The sequence below is a fragment of the Lacerta agilis genome, chromosome 1 (assembly GCF_009819535.1).
Source record: "Lacerta agilis isolate rLacAgi1 chromosome 1, rLacAgi1.pri, whole genome shotgun sequence".
Classification (NCBI taxonomy): domain Eukaryota; kingdom Metazoa; phylum Chordata; class Lepidosauria; order Squamata; family Lacertidae; genus Lacerta; species Lacerta agilis.
This window is the reverse complement of record NC_046312.1, coordinates 71200068-71218213: the sequence shown is the minus strand read 5'-3', so window position 1 is coordinate 71218213 and position 18146 is coordinate 71200068. Positions and strand designations below refer to the sequence as shown.

Here is an 18146-nt window from a genome sequence, read left to right as displayed (position 1 = left end):
AAGCTTTTTCACCCCCCCCCCCGCATTAACTGCTATAATAAAGCCAACAAAACAAGTAAGTCAATGATACATAATATTCACACACATATTCATGTTGCAATAAATTGCAAATGGGGGAACATAAAAGCAGAAGGGCATGATAATCCTATTGAGATTAATGCTATCAGTTTTTTTCCTAGCAGCATAGCCATGTAAAACCAGAGAGGCTTTGCCATTCTTAAAGAAACAGGTTTTGGGGGGGAGCGGGGAATCACACCCCAGTACTGATGAGGATCAAGCACAGAGCCCCACCTAACAATCTCTCCTGCTGACGATTTGGATTTCCTCTCTCACAGCAAGGCAGTAGGACAGCTCATTTGATTCCTAGTGCAAACAAACCCATATTTCACCTGTGCCAACCGTTGGATAAGCAGATTAATCTTGGTTCTTTGAATGGTTCGACACATGGTCATCTTTTTAAAAATGACTGCAATCTGATACATGGATGCATGAACATATCCAACAAAAGCAGGCTAGAAGAGTAAGGTTATACTGCAGGAAATGGCTGGGTAGGTCTACTCCACCAATCCCTCCCACACCAGTCTAAAAGGCAAATATGTGGTCTTCAGGGATATGAATGGAAAATAATCACTTTCAAGGGCACAAATTGCAGCCATGACACCAGCTCATATACAGACGTAAGAAACCTGCAGAACCTTCATCCATGTGGAGGCAAGTCAGAACTTGGCTTATTATATGAACACAAAGCAGTTAATAAGCAAGGAAAAGCCACCTAGATAACATATTGATCTTGGCCTCCATACAGGTCCCTGTTGTAAGAGATTTGGTAATCTTAGATAAGACAAAGTGCCTCTGAACACCCAGAACTTTGAAGGTGTTGCACCACCCACTGAACCCTTCACTTCCTTTAGCAATTTTGATAAGAAAGGAAAACCTTGTCCACTGAACAGGTCAGCTGCTTTCAGTCAAGAGCAAACCAAAGAAGTGTGAAATGTTGACACAAGCTCATGTCTAGCTAGTCAAATGCAACACAAGTAATCTGAGGTCTCAGAGTACTCCACAGGAAAACACTCTTTCTGACAACTAGCAGTTTTAGCACTCCTCCAAGCTGCTAATTAAATAAGTGACTTAGTAATTCACGGGTGGGAAAATCCTCTTATTTCAGCCTTTCACTTGAACAGTCGCTATCAGTGCAATATCAAACAGGTTGGTCAGCTTTTTACAAATATACACAGAGCATGAAGAATTTAATCTGCTACAATAAAAGACAGAAATGGTTTAAGGCAAAGGTTCAGAGAGATTATTTGCTCCTGCCCCCATCAATGACGCTCTGGAACCGAAAATATTATTGTGCCAATTTTGTATGCCTGGGTCCTGGAAGAAAGGAAGCAGGCGGCGTCACTGCAAAGGAAAAATGTGGTGTTACGGAAGATTCAGTGCTGCCAAACATCTGCAATCTTATTTTGAGTCCCATGATTATAGGAGTCTTGGAGGCTGTTACCCTCCAATAAAATCAGAAATGTGTAGTTAGCAACTTATCGGGTCAACTTCCAAGAAATTGTGCATTTCCATCAACTGAATACACTGGACAAGCAAGAGAGAAAGAGAGAGAGATTCCCTTGCTTTATCTCCCCATCTTTCTTAACTTTTTTAAAAAAATGCAATTTCTTGGGAGGCCTGATGTATTGTATATTGTTGCAAACTGCTATGGAGGCTCCTCAGCAGCCAAAAAAGGCAAGACAGAAATGTTTCTATACCTAAATAACTTCTCTGTGTTTGTAGTACTGTGGATCTATCACCCTCCTCTTCCATCTCTAAGCCTTTAAAAAAAATTAACAAATCACAGGCGGTAAAAGTATTTGAAACTGTATTGCTAGGGCCTGTTACATGGTAAGTAATGAAGCAGTTCATGTACCAAGAACGTCACCTTAGATATACTGTACTGCCTGTAGGGTTATCATCCCTTTGCTTGCTCATTTTCTTGGTTAATTTCAGATCACAGCAAAGCCGACTGTTGATTACTAACGCTGCTTAATTCCCTGAGGTGCCAGTCACAGTGGTTTTTTTGTTTTCCCAAGGTGAAAGAGAAAGCACAACAAACGACCAGCTATCTAGGAGCCTTTCCTTGACTCACTTTAATCCTGTAATAAATCCAAGCCTGAGGTGGCTTGTTCTCTCTGAGAAGGGTGTGTGTGTGTCATGTTTTAAAAGTTATGGATGGCAGATGACCAGCTCAAAAGTATCAGGGTACCCAAGGCTGATGATGAAAGCTGATTCCAAATGCAGGGATTCATCTTCCTCGTTCTTTACTGCTGTCAAGCAGCAGTCCAGACAAAGACTCCACAAGGCATCTTACCTTTCAAATGAATTCTGCTGAATCCAAGGAGTGATGCATGGTGGGCCACAAACAATCTTTGTCCAAGGTTGTGCGCACTAGTAATATAAGCCCTGACCTAGACACCCGTAATCCATGTGGATGTCAGGCTCTCATCACAGATCTGGTCCAAAACTTTTCTTTCCATGCACCACCCTCGGAACACCCTTGCTCCTCTACTGCATTGCTATAATTGACGGACATGCCACCAGAACAGTTGCTTCCAGTGCCTTATTTTTGGGGTACCCAATTCCGAGTCCATTCTGTTCAGAAGATGGCAGAGCATGGAGAGCAGAGGACCTTCCTTGAGCACTCCTCTCTTTTACAGACATTTACTGATTTTGGCATGGTGCTTTAGGATGAAATCAGCCAAGAGAAAGTGTAACTGCATTGCCACCTTTGCTACACAAGAGAGGCGAAGAACCCTTTTTTCTATCACAGATCATATTCCCTTGAGGAATCTGTCAGTGGTCACATGCTGGCAAGGGGCCAAGCCAAGTCAGAGGAAAACTAGGCAGGGCACCACCCCTTCTCTCTCTCTCTAATTTCATAGCCTTTTTATTGGGAGGTATCCAAGTACCAAGGATGAGCAGTCTGTGAAGCATACAGTTGGACCCCCTCCCCCTGGTAAATGCCACACTGAAACATGGTTCACCTTCAAGACTGCTTAAATCATGTCCTAAAAAAACACAACTGCCAACAACAATTAGGTCTGGCTAAGTCCAAGGCAGACCTTTTAACATCACAGTAATCCAAGTTTATGCACCAACTACCAGTGCTGAAGAAACTGAAATTGATCAGTTCTATGAAGACTTACAACACCTTATAGAAATGACACCAAAGAAGGATGTTCTTCTCATTATAGGGGATTGGAATGCTAAAGTAGGGAGTCAAGAGATAAAAGGAACAACTGGCAAGTTTGGCCTTGGAGTTCAAAATGAAGCAGGGCAAAGGCTAATAGAGTTCTGTCAAGAGAACAAGCTGGTTATCACAAACACTCTTTTCCAACAACACAAGAGACGACTCTACACATGGACATCACCAGATGGGCAACATCGAAATCAGATTGATTATATTCTCTGCAGCCAAAGATGGAGAAGCTCTATACACTCAGCAAAAACAAGACCTGGAGCTGACTGTGGCTCAGATCACCAGCTTCTTATAGCAAAATTCCAGCTTAAACTGAAGAAAGTAGGAAAAACCACTGGGCCAGTAAGATTCAATCTAAATCAAATCCCTTATGAATACACAGTTGAAGTGAAGAACAGGTTTAAGGATTTAGATTTGGTGGATAGAGTGCCTGAAGAACTGTGGATGGAGGCTCGTAACATTATACAGGAGACAGCAACGAAAACCATCCCAATGAAAAAGAAATGCAAGAAAGCAAAGTGGCTGTCCAATGAGGCCTTACAAATAGCGGGGGAGAGAAGGCAAGCAAAATGCGAGGGAGATCGTGAAAGATTCAGGAAATTGAATGCAGATTTCCAAAGAATAGCAAGGAGAGACAAGAGGGCCTTTCTAAACGAGCAATGCAAAGAAATAGAGGAAAATAACAGAATGGGGAAAACCAGAGATTTGTTCAAGAAAATTGGAGATATGAAAGGAAGATTTTGTACAAAGATTACCACAATTAAGGACAAAAAGTGGAAAGAACCTAACAGAAGCAGAAGACATCAAGAAGAGGTGGCAAGAATACACAGAGGAATTATACCAGAAAGATATGGAGGTCTCATACACCCCAGGTAATGTGGTTGCTGACCTTGAGCCAGACATCCTGGAGAGTGAAGTCAAATGGGCCTTAGAAAGCCTGGCTAACAACAAGGCCAGTGGAAGTGATGATATTCCAGCTGAACTACTTAAAATTTTAAAAGATGATGCTGTTAAGGTGCTACACTCAATATGCCAGCAAGTTTGGAAAACTCAGCAGTGGCCAGAGGATTGGAGAAGATCAGTCTACATCCCAATCCCAAAGAAGGGCAGTGCCAAAGAATGCTCCAACTACCGCACGATTGCACTCATTTCACACGCTAGCAAGGTTATGCTTAAAATTCTACAAGGCAGGCTTAAGCAGTATGTGGACCGAGAACTCCCAGAAGTGCAAGCTGGATTTCGAAGGGGCAGAGGAACCAGAGACCAAATTGCAAACATGCGCTGGATTATGGAGAAAGCTAGAGAGTTCCAGAAAAACATCTACTTCTGCTTCATTGACTACACAAAAGCATTTGACTGTGTCGACCACAACAAACTATGGCAAGTTCTTAAAGAAATGGGAGTGCCGGATCACCTCATTTGTCTCCTGAGAAATCTCTATGTGGGACAAGAAGCTACAGTTAGAACTGGATATGGAACAACTGATTGGTTCAAAATTGGGAAAGGAGTACGACAAGGCTGTATATTGTCTCCCTGCTTATTTAATTTATATGCAGAATTCATCATGCGAAAGGCTGGACTGGATGAATCCCAAACCGGAATTAAGATTGCCGGAAAAAATATCAACAACCTCAGATATGCTGATGACACTACCTTGATGGCAGAAAGTGAGGAGGAATTAAAGAACCTTTTAATGAGGGTGAAAGAGGAGAGCGCAAAATATGGTCTGAAGCTCAACATCAAAAAAACTAAGATCATGGCCACTGGTCCCATCACCTCCTGGCAAATAGAAGGGGAAGAAATGGAGGCAGTGAGAGATTTCACTTTTTTGGGTTCCACGATCACTGCAGATGGTGACAGCAGTCACGAAATTAGAAGACGCCTGCTTCTTGGGAGAAAAGCAATGACAAACCTAGACAGCATCTTAAAAAGCAAAGACATCACCTTGCCGACAAAGGTCCGTATAGTTAAAGCTATGGTTTTCCCAGTAGTAATGTATGGAAGTGAGAGCTGGACCATAAAGAAGGCTGATCGCCGTAGAATTGATGCTTTTGAATTATGGTGCTGGAGGAGACTCTTGAGAGTCCCATGGACTGCAAGAAGATCAAACCTATCCATTCTGAAGGAAATCAGCCCTGAGTGCTCACTAGAAGGACAGATCCTGAAGTTGAGGCTCCAGTACTTTGGCCACCTCATGAGAAGAGAAGACTCCCTAGAAAAGACCCTGATGTTGGGAAAGATGGAGGGCACAAGGAGAAGAGGACGACAGAGGATGAGATGGTTGGACAGTGTTCTCGAAGCTACTAACATGAGTTTGGCCAAACTGCGAGAGGCAGTGAAGGATAGGCGTGCCTGGCGTGCTCTGGTCCATGGGGTCACGAAGAGTCGGACACGACTGAACGACTGAACAACAACAACAAGTCTACCACTGGCTCGGTTATGAATCTTAATTGCTCAGTTGTTAGGCAAAGACCTGACTTCTTCCGACATTCCATCACTCCCCCGGTAAATCCCAAACTGTAACAAAATGTGCTTAAAAATAGCAACATGCTCTGCCTATGTTGGCCCCGAACAGCCCACGTATAAAGCATTAGTAACATTTGGCCTCAGATCTGAAAGATGTTTTCATTATTTTCCTCGGGTTGCATTCCAAGATCTCCCAATTTATATTCACTCTGTATTTCAAGGCATGGAGGAGGTTTATTTTTACTGCACCATGACATGAAATAATTGGAGGGGAGGAAGGGGGAGAAACTTGCATTTTAAAAATAACCAAAAGGGTCACCACTTTCCAAAGACATAGCCTAACAATACATGTAACAAATTCACTTTAAATATATTAGAACAACAAACAGGCCTCTCCGGCTGCTTTCTCAATATAAGCCACCACTGGACAATAACTTCCAAGAAAATCTAATTTGCTGTGACGGCACAGAAAACAAAAGAAGGATGCAAAGCATAGCAAAGAAAATTAAAACTAAATCCCTTGCTGCTGTGTAATTATGTTTTTTTAAAAATATATATGCTAGCATTTAGTTTATTTTTAACCCACTGAATAAATTAATAGGCCTTATGTAGTTTAATTGCCTTCAGCATTTTACAAACTGTAATTCCGCAAGACCTCAGGTACAATATGTATCTGACAGATTTGCAAACACGCTGCTGAAGAATCTTTCAAACACAAGCAAACAAACCTGTTATTGCCATTACCTTTAGCTACATAGGCAACTGACAAGGCTACTTGATGCAGGAATGGGCGTTGGGGATGCAGCATTTTAAGCATCTGAAAGCCATGAGATTCCCAGCACTTTAAGAATGGGACTCTTCTTGTTCCATTCACTGAGGACAGAACACATGGTGGCTGCTACACAGCGAGTGTCTCTGGGTTCTTGCTACCGTTGTCGTCTTAGGGATTTTTGTGAACTGAAACCTTTTTTTGTGCACTTTGTCTCCCCAACTTTTTAAAAAAATAAAAATCAAATCTCCTAAAATGATCTGAACATCCGTGTCCGTTTTCTAATTTAAGAGGACCTTTTAGTAAATCGCACTAATAACGGAGGGGTGGATGGGTTAAGGTCTTACCTCTTTAAAACGGGGAATCCCCGTATGTAACGCTAAAATACGGGCTGAAACCTCCGCTCCATTAAGGGCGATGTCGTTTTTAGTAGGAAAATAAATCCCTCATCTATCGTCTCACGAGCAATGCAAAACGCCGGGTTGCGCCCGTCTCCCCACCACCCAGCCCAGCCATTGTGCGCAAGGAGACGGCTCGATTCCTCCGCGAGGAGAGGCTGAAGACGCGCTACCTTCCTCACACACACATCCACGCACTCGGGCGCGCACGTTGCTGGGCAAACCGAAAACATGTCGTCGTCCTGCTTATTCGCCTTACCTCCTCCTCAGCGCGCAGACAGCAGCAGCTCGAGAGCCCCCTCGCCCCAATTCCTGCCGACGACCCGAACAGCAGCGCGCGCCCCGCGTCGCCAAGAAGCAGCTCCTCCTCACCATAGTCAAAAGTTCCCCGGGAAGCATCGCCCCGGCGCGTCGCTCATGGTCGCCTTCTTCCACAACCCTCCCGCCCGCGACCGCGTCCCCGAAGCTGCCGTGGGCTCGAGGCCGCCGCTTCGTCCTCCCGCGCCGCAAAGTGTCACTTTCCCCAAACCGCTGCCATGCGCCGCGCTGCCCGGGGAGGAGGTGGTGCCCCTGGCGCGCACCCGCCGCGCCCGCCTCTCTCTTGCTCCGCTGCTTTCTGGCGCCCTCGCCGCCAAGAGCCCTCGAGGGCCCGGAACGCAGCAGTCAGCCTCAGCAATCACCCCTCCTGGGTCCCGTTTCCAGGGCCGGCGGCGACAGGCAGGCAGGCAGGCAGGCAACAAAGCAACAGATCCGGGGAGGGCGGGGGGAAGGGAGAGAAATAAAAGCTTTGCCACTCCAAAGCAGGACAGCTGTTTCACGGAGTCTCTGCAGCAGGAAATGCCACAAGACTTATAACCAACCACATCAGGAAGAGAGAGACAGAGAGACACAGAGAGAAAGAGGGGTGGGGTGGCGCATAAAATCCGGGAAGGATTAATTCAGTTCGGGATCGGATTTGGTTTGTAGTTTGTGTGTGCGCGCGCGTGCGTGTGTTCGACGTCTTCCTGGTTTTGCTGGCTAATACAAGAGGCAAGAGGGAAGAACACAATGCCAGAGTGAAGCGACGTATAGCCGGGAGAGTAGCACAGAACGTCTCCATATACTAAAGGATTAGGATTAGGATTGTTGTTGTTGTTGTTGTTATTATTATTATTATTATTATTATTACAACTACTACTACCAGAGATTGCCCCTCCCCTCCTCCAGAATTTGTGGCGCTTTCTGTTTCTCTTTCAGATTCTTTCAACAGAGCAGAAAATAGGAGAGCAGACTTGGGCAGCCAAAGAGCCTGCTACCCCCTGCTGGACGGCCAGCGTCCAAATACTGGCCTTCAATTAAAATGATGAAACCATGGAGGGGAAATGAAGGCGGCATAAGCAGAAAGCTCTAGGCACAAGTGGAAGCAGCACGGGAGAGAATAATCCTGTTGATGGCGATATATTACTGTCTTTTTCTTCTTTTTAAGTGTTTTCAAAGGTGGCACAAGATGAAGCTGTTCTCAGATCTAGTCCTGGACAGTGCTTGGATGGAAAGTTAATTGAAGATCGTATTTAATCCACTCTGAGCAATTTGCAAGAAGAGTGGTATGGAAATGCAACATATTGCATACATGTGCAAATCCCTTTGCTAGATTTGTGTAGTTGTCACTTTTTGTGTGTGTCACCTCATGGTTCTCTGGATGCCTTTAACAGCATCTTAAATGGAACAAACTAGTCAACAGAGCTTCACAGTATTGATAGAAGCATTATGCCCAGCCAACACTCAGGTATAATTTCTCTGGGAAAAGGACATTTGTAATGAGCTTCCCCCAATGAAAAGGTCCATCTGCTTTGAGACCCTGGAGGATGAGTTGGTGTCCAGATTAATTTTCTTTAGGCCCCTTTGTGGAACGCCCTCCCATCACAGGTCAGGGAAATAAACAACTACCTGACATTCAGAAAAAACCTGAAGGCAGCCCTTTTTAGGGAAGTTTTTAATGTTTGATATTTTTGTATTTGATTTCTGTTGGAAGCCGCCCAGAGTGGCTGGGGAAATCCAGCCAGATGGGCGGGGTACAAATAATAAATATTATTATTAAATATTATTATTAAGCTGCATTATAGCTAGACATGGCTATATATACATGACAAATGTATATTGGTTATTTAAAAAGTGACAAATACCTGCTTCCTGTTCTTGGGATCTGATGTCAGAACTTTAATGCACTCTGGAGACCAAAGGCATCACACCTGTACTCATGTATTTTCTGCCACCTGTAAATCGTAACAGCAGTGCTGGTATCCACTACGTGGGGATGTGTATGCATTGGCTTTGTGGCAATCCACTAATCTGTAGGCAAAGATGCAATTCAATTAGTCACAGTCGTTTCTATCTCTGGAATTGGCTCCGATTTAGCAACATCCTGTCTACTAAAGCAATCAAGAGCAAGGTGGGCAGATAGATGGAATAAACTCTCCCCCTGCCCCAGGACCCATCACCAGCAGCAATAGTCAAGCAAGACCAAATAGTAAAGTTCTCTGCACAAAACCCTGTGGATGGATCTGCCTGAAATTTGGCAGACTTACTCTACTGTGGAGGGACTCATTTGCCTACAAATTTCATACACTCATGCTAAAAGGAGAAAGAAGCTATAGCCGTTTTTAGATCCCCTGATATTGGGAATGGGGATGAAACAGAGCTTCAGATTTAACAGATCAGATTTGGACCTCAATAAAAAGTCACAATGAAATGACAAAAGAGCAGATCTGAAACAGATTCCTAACGCCAGAGATAAAAATGCAAGGTGAGTCTTGTGGCTGCTACAGACCCATAGCAATCTCTCTCTCTCTCTCTCTCTGGGATTTTGTTTTCTTGGTGCTTGTCCCTCTCTCCTACTCCCTGTCAGATAACACACTCTGTTGGCTGCACACCTTGCCTTCCCCTCTTCCCCCGGGCTGTTGTTTTTTCTGTTGTTGCAAAATTGCACCCCTTCTCATTGCCTCCGTTCAACCCTGCAAGATCTGGAAATGAGGTTACGCAGAAATTATCAGACTCAGTCTATTTATTTACATATGTATTTTCCCCATCATTCAACTATAAAAGATTTCCCACAGCAGCTAACAATTAAAGCCAGCAATGTAAAACCACATTCACCCCCCTAAAACAATTCACCAACAGAACATTATATACCTGGTACCAAAAAGATAACAGAGTGGGCAGCTGATGAGCCTCTCTGGGGAAGGAATTCCAACAAAGGGCCACTGCTACCAAAATAACCCCAAACTAGGGTCACCACTTACCTAGAGATGGGCCTCAAAAGATGGTCCAGGCAGGTTCTTATGCAAAGTCAGTCAGTCAGGAGGTTCCCTGGTCCTAAGCCTTGATTCCCCCACCTGCTACATGATAATGGGCTTGCAGACCAGGCAGGGGTCCCCCAGACTTCCAAACCTGGATACATTGTCCCTTTACATCCACACATGCTTGGGCCCTATCCCATGCTAAAGTAAATATAATTTTCTGGGAGGTAGTTATGAAAATAAACTGCATTAAACCATTGTTTTACTTTTTGATCATTTATGGACAGAAGAGCCAACGTTCTTAACCAGTCGCCACTCAGAAGTAAATATCTTCTTTCTATGACTTTTAAAATCTCATTTTATATGTGGATCATATTGGTCACACTATTCCCAAATGGTCAGAAGTAAATGCATACTTTAAAAATGCAGTTTGTTTTCAAACTGTATCCTACATATTAACACTATCAAAAAATACTAACAGGATTCCCATAAGTTATAACCTGACACTAACAGGCCAATCTTATACATGCTTCCTCAGGAGTACAAAGGAGGAGACACTTGGTAGGTTCAGATTGTGAACAATACACAATCCGAAGCACAGCTATCCTTCTAAATTTGCACTCATCTGAATTTTGTGTTGAAGTTTTCCAACCAAACAATGAGCGCAAAAATACATAAATTGCGGGAAAGCACACATATAATGCATGTATGGGGGGGATCAGCTTGCAAAAGCATGCATATCAGCCAAAATTGAATACAAAATGTATGCAAAATGTATTAGGAGAACCGCACACTTAAGTGCTAATGAACTTTCATGAGGATTTAAAAAACAAATTGCAAACTGATTCAGAAACGTGCAGAAATCAATTTAAGACTGGGGGTGGGGGGGAATTGAGAGACACCAAAATTGACAGATTTGTTGATCTACTTCCAGGCTGTTGCTATTTTTGGTTGGAATTTAATCACAAACCTGCTTCCTCAAAATACAGGATTTTTTATGATTAGGAAAGTAACAAGAAAAGTGTGGTATAACACTCAGTGTGATGCAGTGTCTCTTAACCTCCCCACAAACTAATTGGAAAGAATGCTCAGTAATAAACATGTCATCTGCAAGTACCCTACCTGTAAGTCTAATTGAGCTCAATGGGGCTTGCTCCCAACTAGGTTACTGGGTGTAGGATTGCAACATAAGGTAGCCCCATAAGGTAGTCCAACTTGACTAAGTTGTTTTGCCTTCTGCAAATTTTAAATTTTAGCTCTGCAATTTCAGTCTAAGCAATGGGCAAACTTAGAGACATTTGAAGGAAATCACTGTTGTCAATTAGTTTTGACTTTCCCCTCTCCTGGAATAAGCAGCAATCATATATGTCACATTAAAGGTTGAAGAGAAAAGCCAGGTATGACGGCAGAAAATAATGAGACTGTGTAAAAGTAATCAAATGAATCATCATGTGAAAAAGGGATCAAAGGACTTCAATGCCACACTTTGTATCAGTATAACTGACATAAAGAGATCTCTGCAACCACAACTCTATTGATTAAACAATCTATTGGTAGTCAGTTAATTAAAATACTTTGCAATAGGTTTTGCGGATGTTCATGCAGTGAAAAGTATAATAGTTCAATAAATCAAGTGGATTACAAATACAGCAGCCTCCCAGCAGCCGCCACCCCCCCCCCCCCCACATGCAATACAGTTCTTAATGGAACAAAACCTTGTATTTCTACCTTTAAATGTTTTCGGATGAACTTATTGGCTAAAATGCTTAAAGGCATCATTCAAGCAAAGTGGATGTTTTGTAAAAGGTATGGATAACGTGCCTCTTCTGAGCTCACAAGCAAAGTGAAATCTGACCTTCCTTGTTGGTTTATTTTAGCCTTCAGAAAACATATAGTGGTATCTTGGTCTCTTAATTGCAAACTTGCTGCAGCTCTCAGGTGTTAAGGGAAGGAAGAAAAAAGCCACAAACAACTTCTGGTGTCCCCAGAGAGAGATTGACATACAGTAAGCCAGCTCTCTAAGGAGATGTAGCAGTTTTTGTCTGCTTAAGACAAAGGCAGCAGTTTTAAAAAGTATGGCTTAAAAAAGGTCATACAAGCCACACAGAATTGAACAAACAAGTAGAAGCCAAAGCTTCATACACACACTATATATTTAAAACACAGGGCTTCCCCCAAGGATTCCTGAGGACTGTAGTTTACCCCTTGCAGTGTTATGGTTTCTAGCACACTTGACAATGGCTCCTGGGATTCTTTGGGGGAAGTGTATGGTCTGCACACAGTCTTACACGGGATACAACATCAAATAACAGCACAGCTGCCCATCTCCAATCTTGAAAAATAAACACAATGCTTTTCTACCCAACTTCAGGTGTTATGTGCAAGTTTTAATTCAACATGTGGGAGTCAGTGATGACAAGTGTGCCGGCTCTGCCGCCATCACCATTCCTGCGATCTTCCAACTTATAGAAGAGGACGGTCTTTAGTGGAGAACCTTTTATATCCATGACGGTTCACCACAGCTTTTAGAACCTTCCAGGACACACAAGGAGCTGCCCCGGATCCAAAAAAACCAATGCTGCAGAACTTTGCCTTCCTGCGTTGAACCAAAGGCAAACTGTTCCAGAAGCTTTGCTAACGTCATCTTGATAGTCAAGATAACCCCAGAATTAATTGGTAATTATTGTAGCAATGAGCTCATATATGTTTACATCCACTTGCTTTTATATAAGCTAATTGGCATGCTTTGATGCTATCCTTATCTGTGGGCTTGGGGGGGTTGGGCTCTGAGCCCAGAAAAGGGAACCAACTATCTAAGATTTGGGTATTTGCCACCAATGATGCCCTAATCTCATCAGGTGGAGTGATGGGAAGTCCTGGCCAAACTGACATATGCTGCTTTGTGTATAAAGAATGTATGAATGTTTGCTTGGGTGTGGACAAGCCATCTCCTTGCTGTGGCGTCCGTCCCATGTCTGCAAAGGCTAGGAGACCTGGCAGGTTGCTTTGCTATAAGTTCACACCCATCTTTAATACAGCACAATAACTGATCACTCTGGTGTGATGGAACAGACACAGGAAGAACCACCTCTGAAACACAGGCCAGAAACAGATTGAGCCATCCATCCCTACTCAAGGGTGTCTTTCCCTAGCAGGAACCAAAGTAGATGATAAAGTTTCAACCTGGTACACTTACCCCCCCCCCCAGTATTTGGTATCCTATTGCAATGGAACTAAGGTCTAATTACATTTGGCAGTACTTTTATACTGAATTACTAATCAAATTATGCCTTGTGTCCCTTTTCTAAATCTCCTGAATAGCAACACCCTTTATGCAGGTAGGCATACTCATTCTGATTTTCCATGCACATCATAACTTTTTGATTTATGAACTTGGAACTGTCACCCAGGAGATGTGTCTCTCTCACACACAACCCTGGAAAAAGAATGAGATAGTGGATGGTATGCCAATAGCACTAAAATAACAATGAATCATACAATAGAGGGTGGAAGTGCTTCCAAATCATTATTAGATATATTTGTTCATACAGTATATATATTACAGCTTACTTTATTATTCTTTAGGCACAAAGCCAAATCATCCATAGTAGAGTATAACACCTTTCACATCTTTTATGCTCAGCCCATAAATCTTTTGCCATCTTTTGGGATCAAGTTAAATATCTGCTTGACTATTATAATTAATCTTCAGGCTGCCAGAATACTGCTGTCCTGGCTCATGAGCAGAACAGTTGCCAATGGGAATTGGAAGCGTTCAAGAAGATAAAACTTTAAATATTAGTCATTCCTGCCTAGGCTGAAGGGCAATGGTGGCCCATCTGTGCAGGAGAAGAGGGATTTCTGTGTTATTATTCACTTTGACTCCCCTCCCCAACAAACAGCTGTGCATATGACTGAGCAAAGCCTCTGCCACAATTTATATGAAGATACACACACACACACACACACACACACACACTCTTCCTTCATGTGCATTGTCACCAGCACAGCAAGAATTAATATATTCCAATCCACTCCTTTACTTATTTTGGAGGAAGATCCCATTCTCCCATTTTCTAAGACCTGGTGTGGTGAAGTGGCTGCGAACAGAGAAATATCCTCAACCCAAATTTCACATCTGCCATGAACTCAGTTTCATCTGAGGTGCTCTTTCATAATATGGGAATAATACTACTGACTGAAGTATTAGGCCAAGGATTAATACAAAAATGATGTTGCAAGGATTATTGAAGCAACGCACGTGAAGTGCCAAGCACACACTCCAATGTGTTATAATCAAATCCAGCATTTTGTGTGGCATATGCCATGAACCTCCTCCTTGATACTCAAACGTACAGCATTAACTTCAGTAGAATTGCATTATATTTCTTATTATATAATTATTAGTTATTTTTTTTGGAAACATGCTTTTTTTTTAGAAACAAGTTGTCTTATGGGCTGCGAGTACTTGGGAACAAAAAAATACTTCATATGAAGCAAAGTAAATACATAATAAATGCAGGGGCAACAGGTTTTCTTTAAGCAACACATCTTTTCTTAAGGCTTCCATATTTCAAAAAGTGAAAATCCAGGCAGAAAAGTTGTTGAGCTTCTTTGGGCAAAGTTGCTGAGCTTTTAAAACAACTTAAAACAAGACATAACATTATTACATTTGCAAACTGGGATTTTCATCAGGAGCTATTTTTTTCACCCCACAAGGCAAAATTTGTGCATACTTTGAAAAATTGCTTCCTTGAAGTGCAAGCCGCTTTATTTATGAAGTGCAGGCTGCTTTATTCTATTTCATCTCAGTATTTGTTGTTTCCTTTTGTAAGATTGCATGCTTCCTTTAGTAGAACTTGACCGCAGAGAAGTTGTATCAATAATGCTTGAAGAATAGGGCCTGAGAGCAGCTATTTTCTTATATGATTATGTGTGTTAGTAGGGTTCTGCAGAAAATGGCCATCTTATTTGTGAGTGATTTTACAAACTGTTAAAAATGGTTTTGAAGGTTCAGCCACAAGAACTACTGGAGCAAAAAATAGAAAAAAGGATGAACTTTTGAATCCGGTGCACATAACCTAAGAATAGTGGCTGGTGTCTTTTGAACTACAGTGTTACACAATGGAAAATCACACCACCACCATCTTTATGGTGGAGTGGGGATTTGAACATGGTTCACTCCAGCCTTAGCCGAACACTAAATACTATCCCACCCAGGCTCTCTCCAGGCACACGATTCAGTGTCCTTAATACGTGACAATTTAAACTCGAAATAAGACAATAGAGATACTCAAGCCATCAAAGTTCTCTGACTCAGAGACTTTTGATTTGGATCCAGGACTCCCTATCCAAACCCTTATTTCCTTACATTATTCAGAGTGAATTATTTGTTGTTGCTGCTGCTGTTGTTGTTAGAACCAGTTTGGTCTAAGAATCATCGCAGAGCATACAGCAATTCTCTGAGGATGGTTAGCTTTGGTTATTTTTGGCATGCATGAATACATAGGAGCAGAATAATAAGTGCTGCTCTTCTCTTGGGGACTAGGGTGGCCAGTGTAAACACTTTTGTCCATTCCTTAGTAAACAGGCATTAATAAAGTCCCAGCTGCTGGACCCCTGCTGACCTTCACTGAATTTCAAGATGGCCACAGATCCTACTTTACAAAGGACGTCCCGCTGTTTGAACAGCTGTCAGGAGGCAGACCTTCCTTTGAAGGCACCCTCTGTTTGATTGGCAGTCCAGTTGAAGCCTGGTTTAAAGGTAAAGAACTGAAATACGTTTTAAGCTTCTTGGCTTGGAACTGAGAAGAGATGTTTTATAGGCTTTGAAACATAGGAGGGTTTTTCTGTTTTTGTTTTTGGAAGAATAATCAAACAGAATTGAATGGTAAAGTGAAAGCAACCGGAAGAAGGGTCCCAGGATGGAATCTTCAACTCCAGTCCAATATAGTAAAGTCTTAGGCTGTTCTAAACTTACCCATTTGTAACAAAAGGAGTAGTTTTTTCTCAATACAGAACTGTACATGCTCATCCTCAACATACTGTTTTAAGTTTGGGTTCATCCTAGATACTTCCTGTTTTTTTTTTACAGAAGTTGTATTAGAAACAAGAACCTAGATTGAGGCTCTACTTGTTAGAATGAAGTGGTTTATTTTAATAATAATAATAATAATAATTTATTATTTATACCCCGCCCATCTGGCCGGGTCTCCCCAGCCACTCTGGGGAGTGCTTTCCTTGCTCAAAGTTACATGTGGTGGTGTTCTTCTTTCCATAATTGTCTCTAAAACTTGGGGTGTACTAATCTAAGCTTAGGCCAGTGCATTCTGGAATCCTGGTCTGAATCAATGAATGCATGTGCCATAGACAGTACATTGCCACCCACAAAGGAGGGTGTGGTTACTTGATATGCATTTGAAACCCCTCCCCTTGATTAGGAGGCGGCAGAAATTTTTGCTTGAGGGGCTAAATCAAGCCCCCACCCCACCCTCCGCTGGGGATTAGCCACTCCTGGTTCAGTTTAACATAACAGTTTTAAATAAACAGACAAATGATATAAGTGTTGTGGTTAAATCCACCTCAATGCAGGTTAAAGTGTAACTTTGAACTTGCAACACTTGGAATTGTACATTTGCAAAAAAGAAGAAGAAATGAATAAACATATGGTGTCCTTTTTTTTTTTTTGCTTCTTCTGGGAGGAATGGCAGACCTGTTTGGGATTCACAGCCCAATCCTGTACAGTGGTACCTCAGGTTACATACGCTTCAGGTTACATACTCCGCTAACCCAGAAATAACGCTTCAGGTTAAGAACTTTGCTTCAGGATAAGAACAGAAATCGTGCTCTGGCGGCGCAGCGGCAGCAGGAGGCCCCATTAGCTAAAGTGGTGCTTCAGGTTAAGAACAGTTTCAGGTTAAGAACGGACCTCCAGTACGAATTAAGTTCTTAACCCAAGGAACCACTGTACATGTCTGCTCAAAAGTAGTAAGTCTTATGGGCTTTGGGAGAACCTTTTCCCAGGGAAGCAGGTATCGTGTTGCATCCTTAACCAACTCCATTTGAAAACAGTTGCATAGCTTTTAAGGTGAGCACATTGTAAAAATAGGACCAAGGGGCATCTGTCAAAAGGTGACAACTTTGTAAATACAGAAAGTGCAAAGGTGTTCCAAGGAAGTTTGCGTTTCCTTGTCAACAGTAACAGCTTCTGCTCTGTGGAGCTTACAATGAAGCTGCAGACAAAGCAGTTTTCTAGGGTATGTTCGGAATTAAGCTGCCACAAAGTTTATATTCACCTGAGATAAATTGTACAGGAGACATTTTTAGGGCAGGGAAATGTTTGTTTCACACAGCATGACTTCCTTGTCTTTCAAACCAAAAATAGAGAAAGGGGAAAGGAGAGAGAAACGAGAGTGAATGAACTGTTTAAATTACATGTGTCCTTTCTGGGAAGTGTAAGACTGTTTGAAAACTTAATATAAAAATTATCTCCTTACCTCTAGAAGATATATTTCCCCCCTTTGTGATGGGTCCTAGCCCTGTGTCCTGAGAAACAGTTCTTGCTGCCCTCATCATGACAGAGTAGCCAAAAGAAGGATCGAGTGGCACCCAGGAACATAACAATTGTCCCATATTTACTGGGGAGGGGAAAATGTGATTCAGTCAGTGCTGATATGGGGACAATATTGTGCCTCACACCGCAGAATGCCAAGAGATGAGATCATATACTGCTCTTCTGTTTCTCTGCATTGCTTTTCACAGAATCCCCTTCAGATCTCTTGATATGCACAAAAGCTACGCCATGCTAAATCTGTTAGTCTTTAAGGTGCCACAAGACTCTTTGTCATTTCTGCAGCAGCGGACGAGCACGACTTCCCCTCTGGACACAGTTATGTAATTGAGCAGAACAAAAGCCTTCCTATAGCTTTAGCAGCTGGCACGATGTACTTGAAGGGCATTCTGAAGAAACTTTTTTTTTTCTTTACTAAAAGAAG

At 42.5% G+C, this 18146-nt stretch overlaps 1 protein-coding gene across 3 annotated transcripts in view; it reads right to left on the bottom strand.

The window, feature by feature from the left end:
* Positions 1–18146, bottom strand: part of OSBPL5 (oxysterol binding protein like 5) — a 162632-nt gene that overhangs the window by 118381 nt on the left and 26105 nt on the right. Inside the window, exon 1 of one of the 3 annotated variants that reach the window (XM_033154212.1) lies at positions 7137–7492. The exons of 1 other annotated variant lie outside the window; for it this stretch is intronic. Coding sequence is in view for 1 of the 2 variants with exons in the window: in XM_033154195.1 (XP_033010086.1) it covers positions 7250–7276 (27 nt within the window). In the remaining variant the exon portion in view is untranslated. Of the gene's footprint in view, positions 1–7136; positions 7493–18146 lie in introns of those variants that run through there. One more of the 3 variants, XM_033154195.1, reaches the window with a different exon arrangement.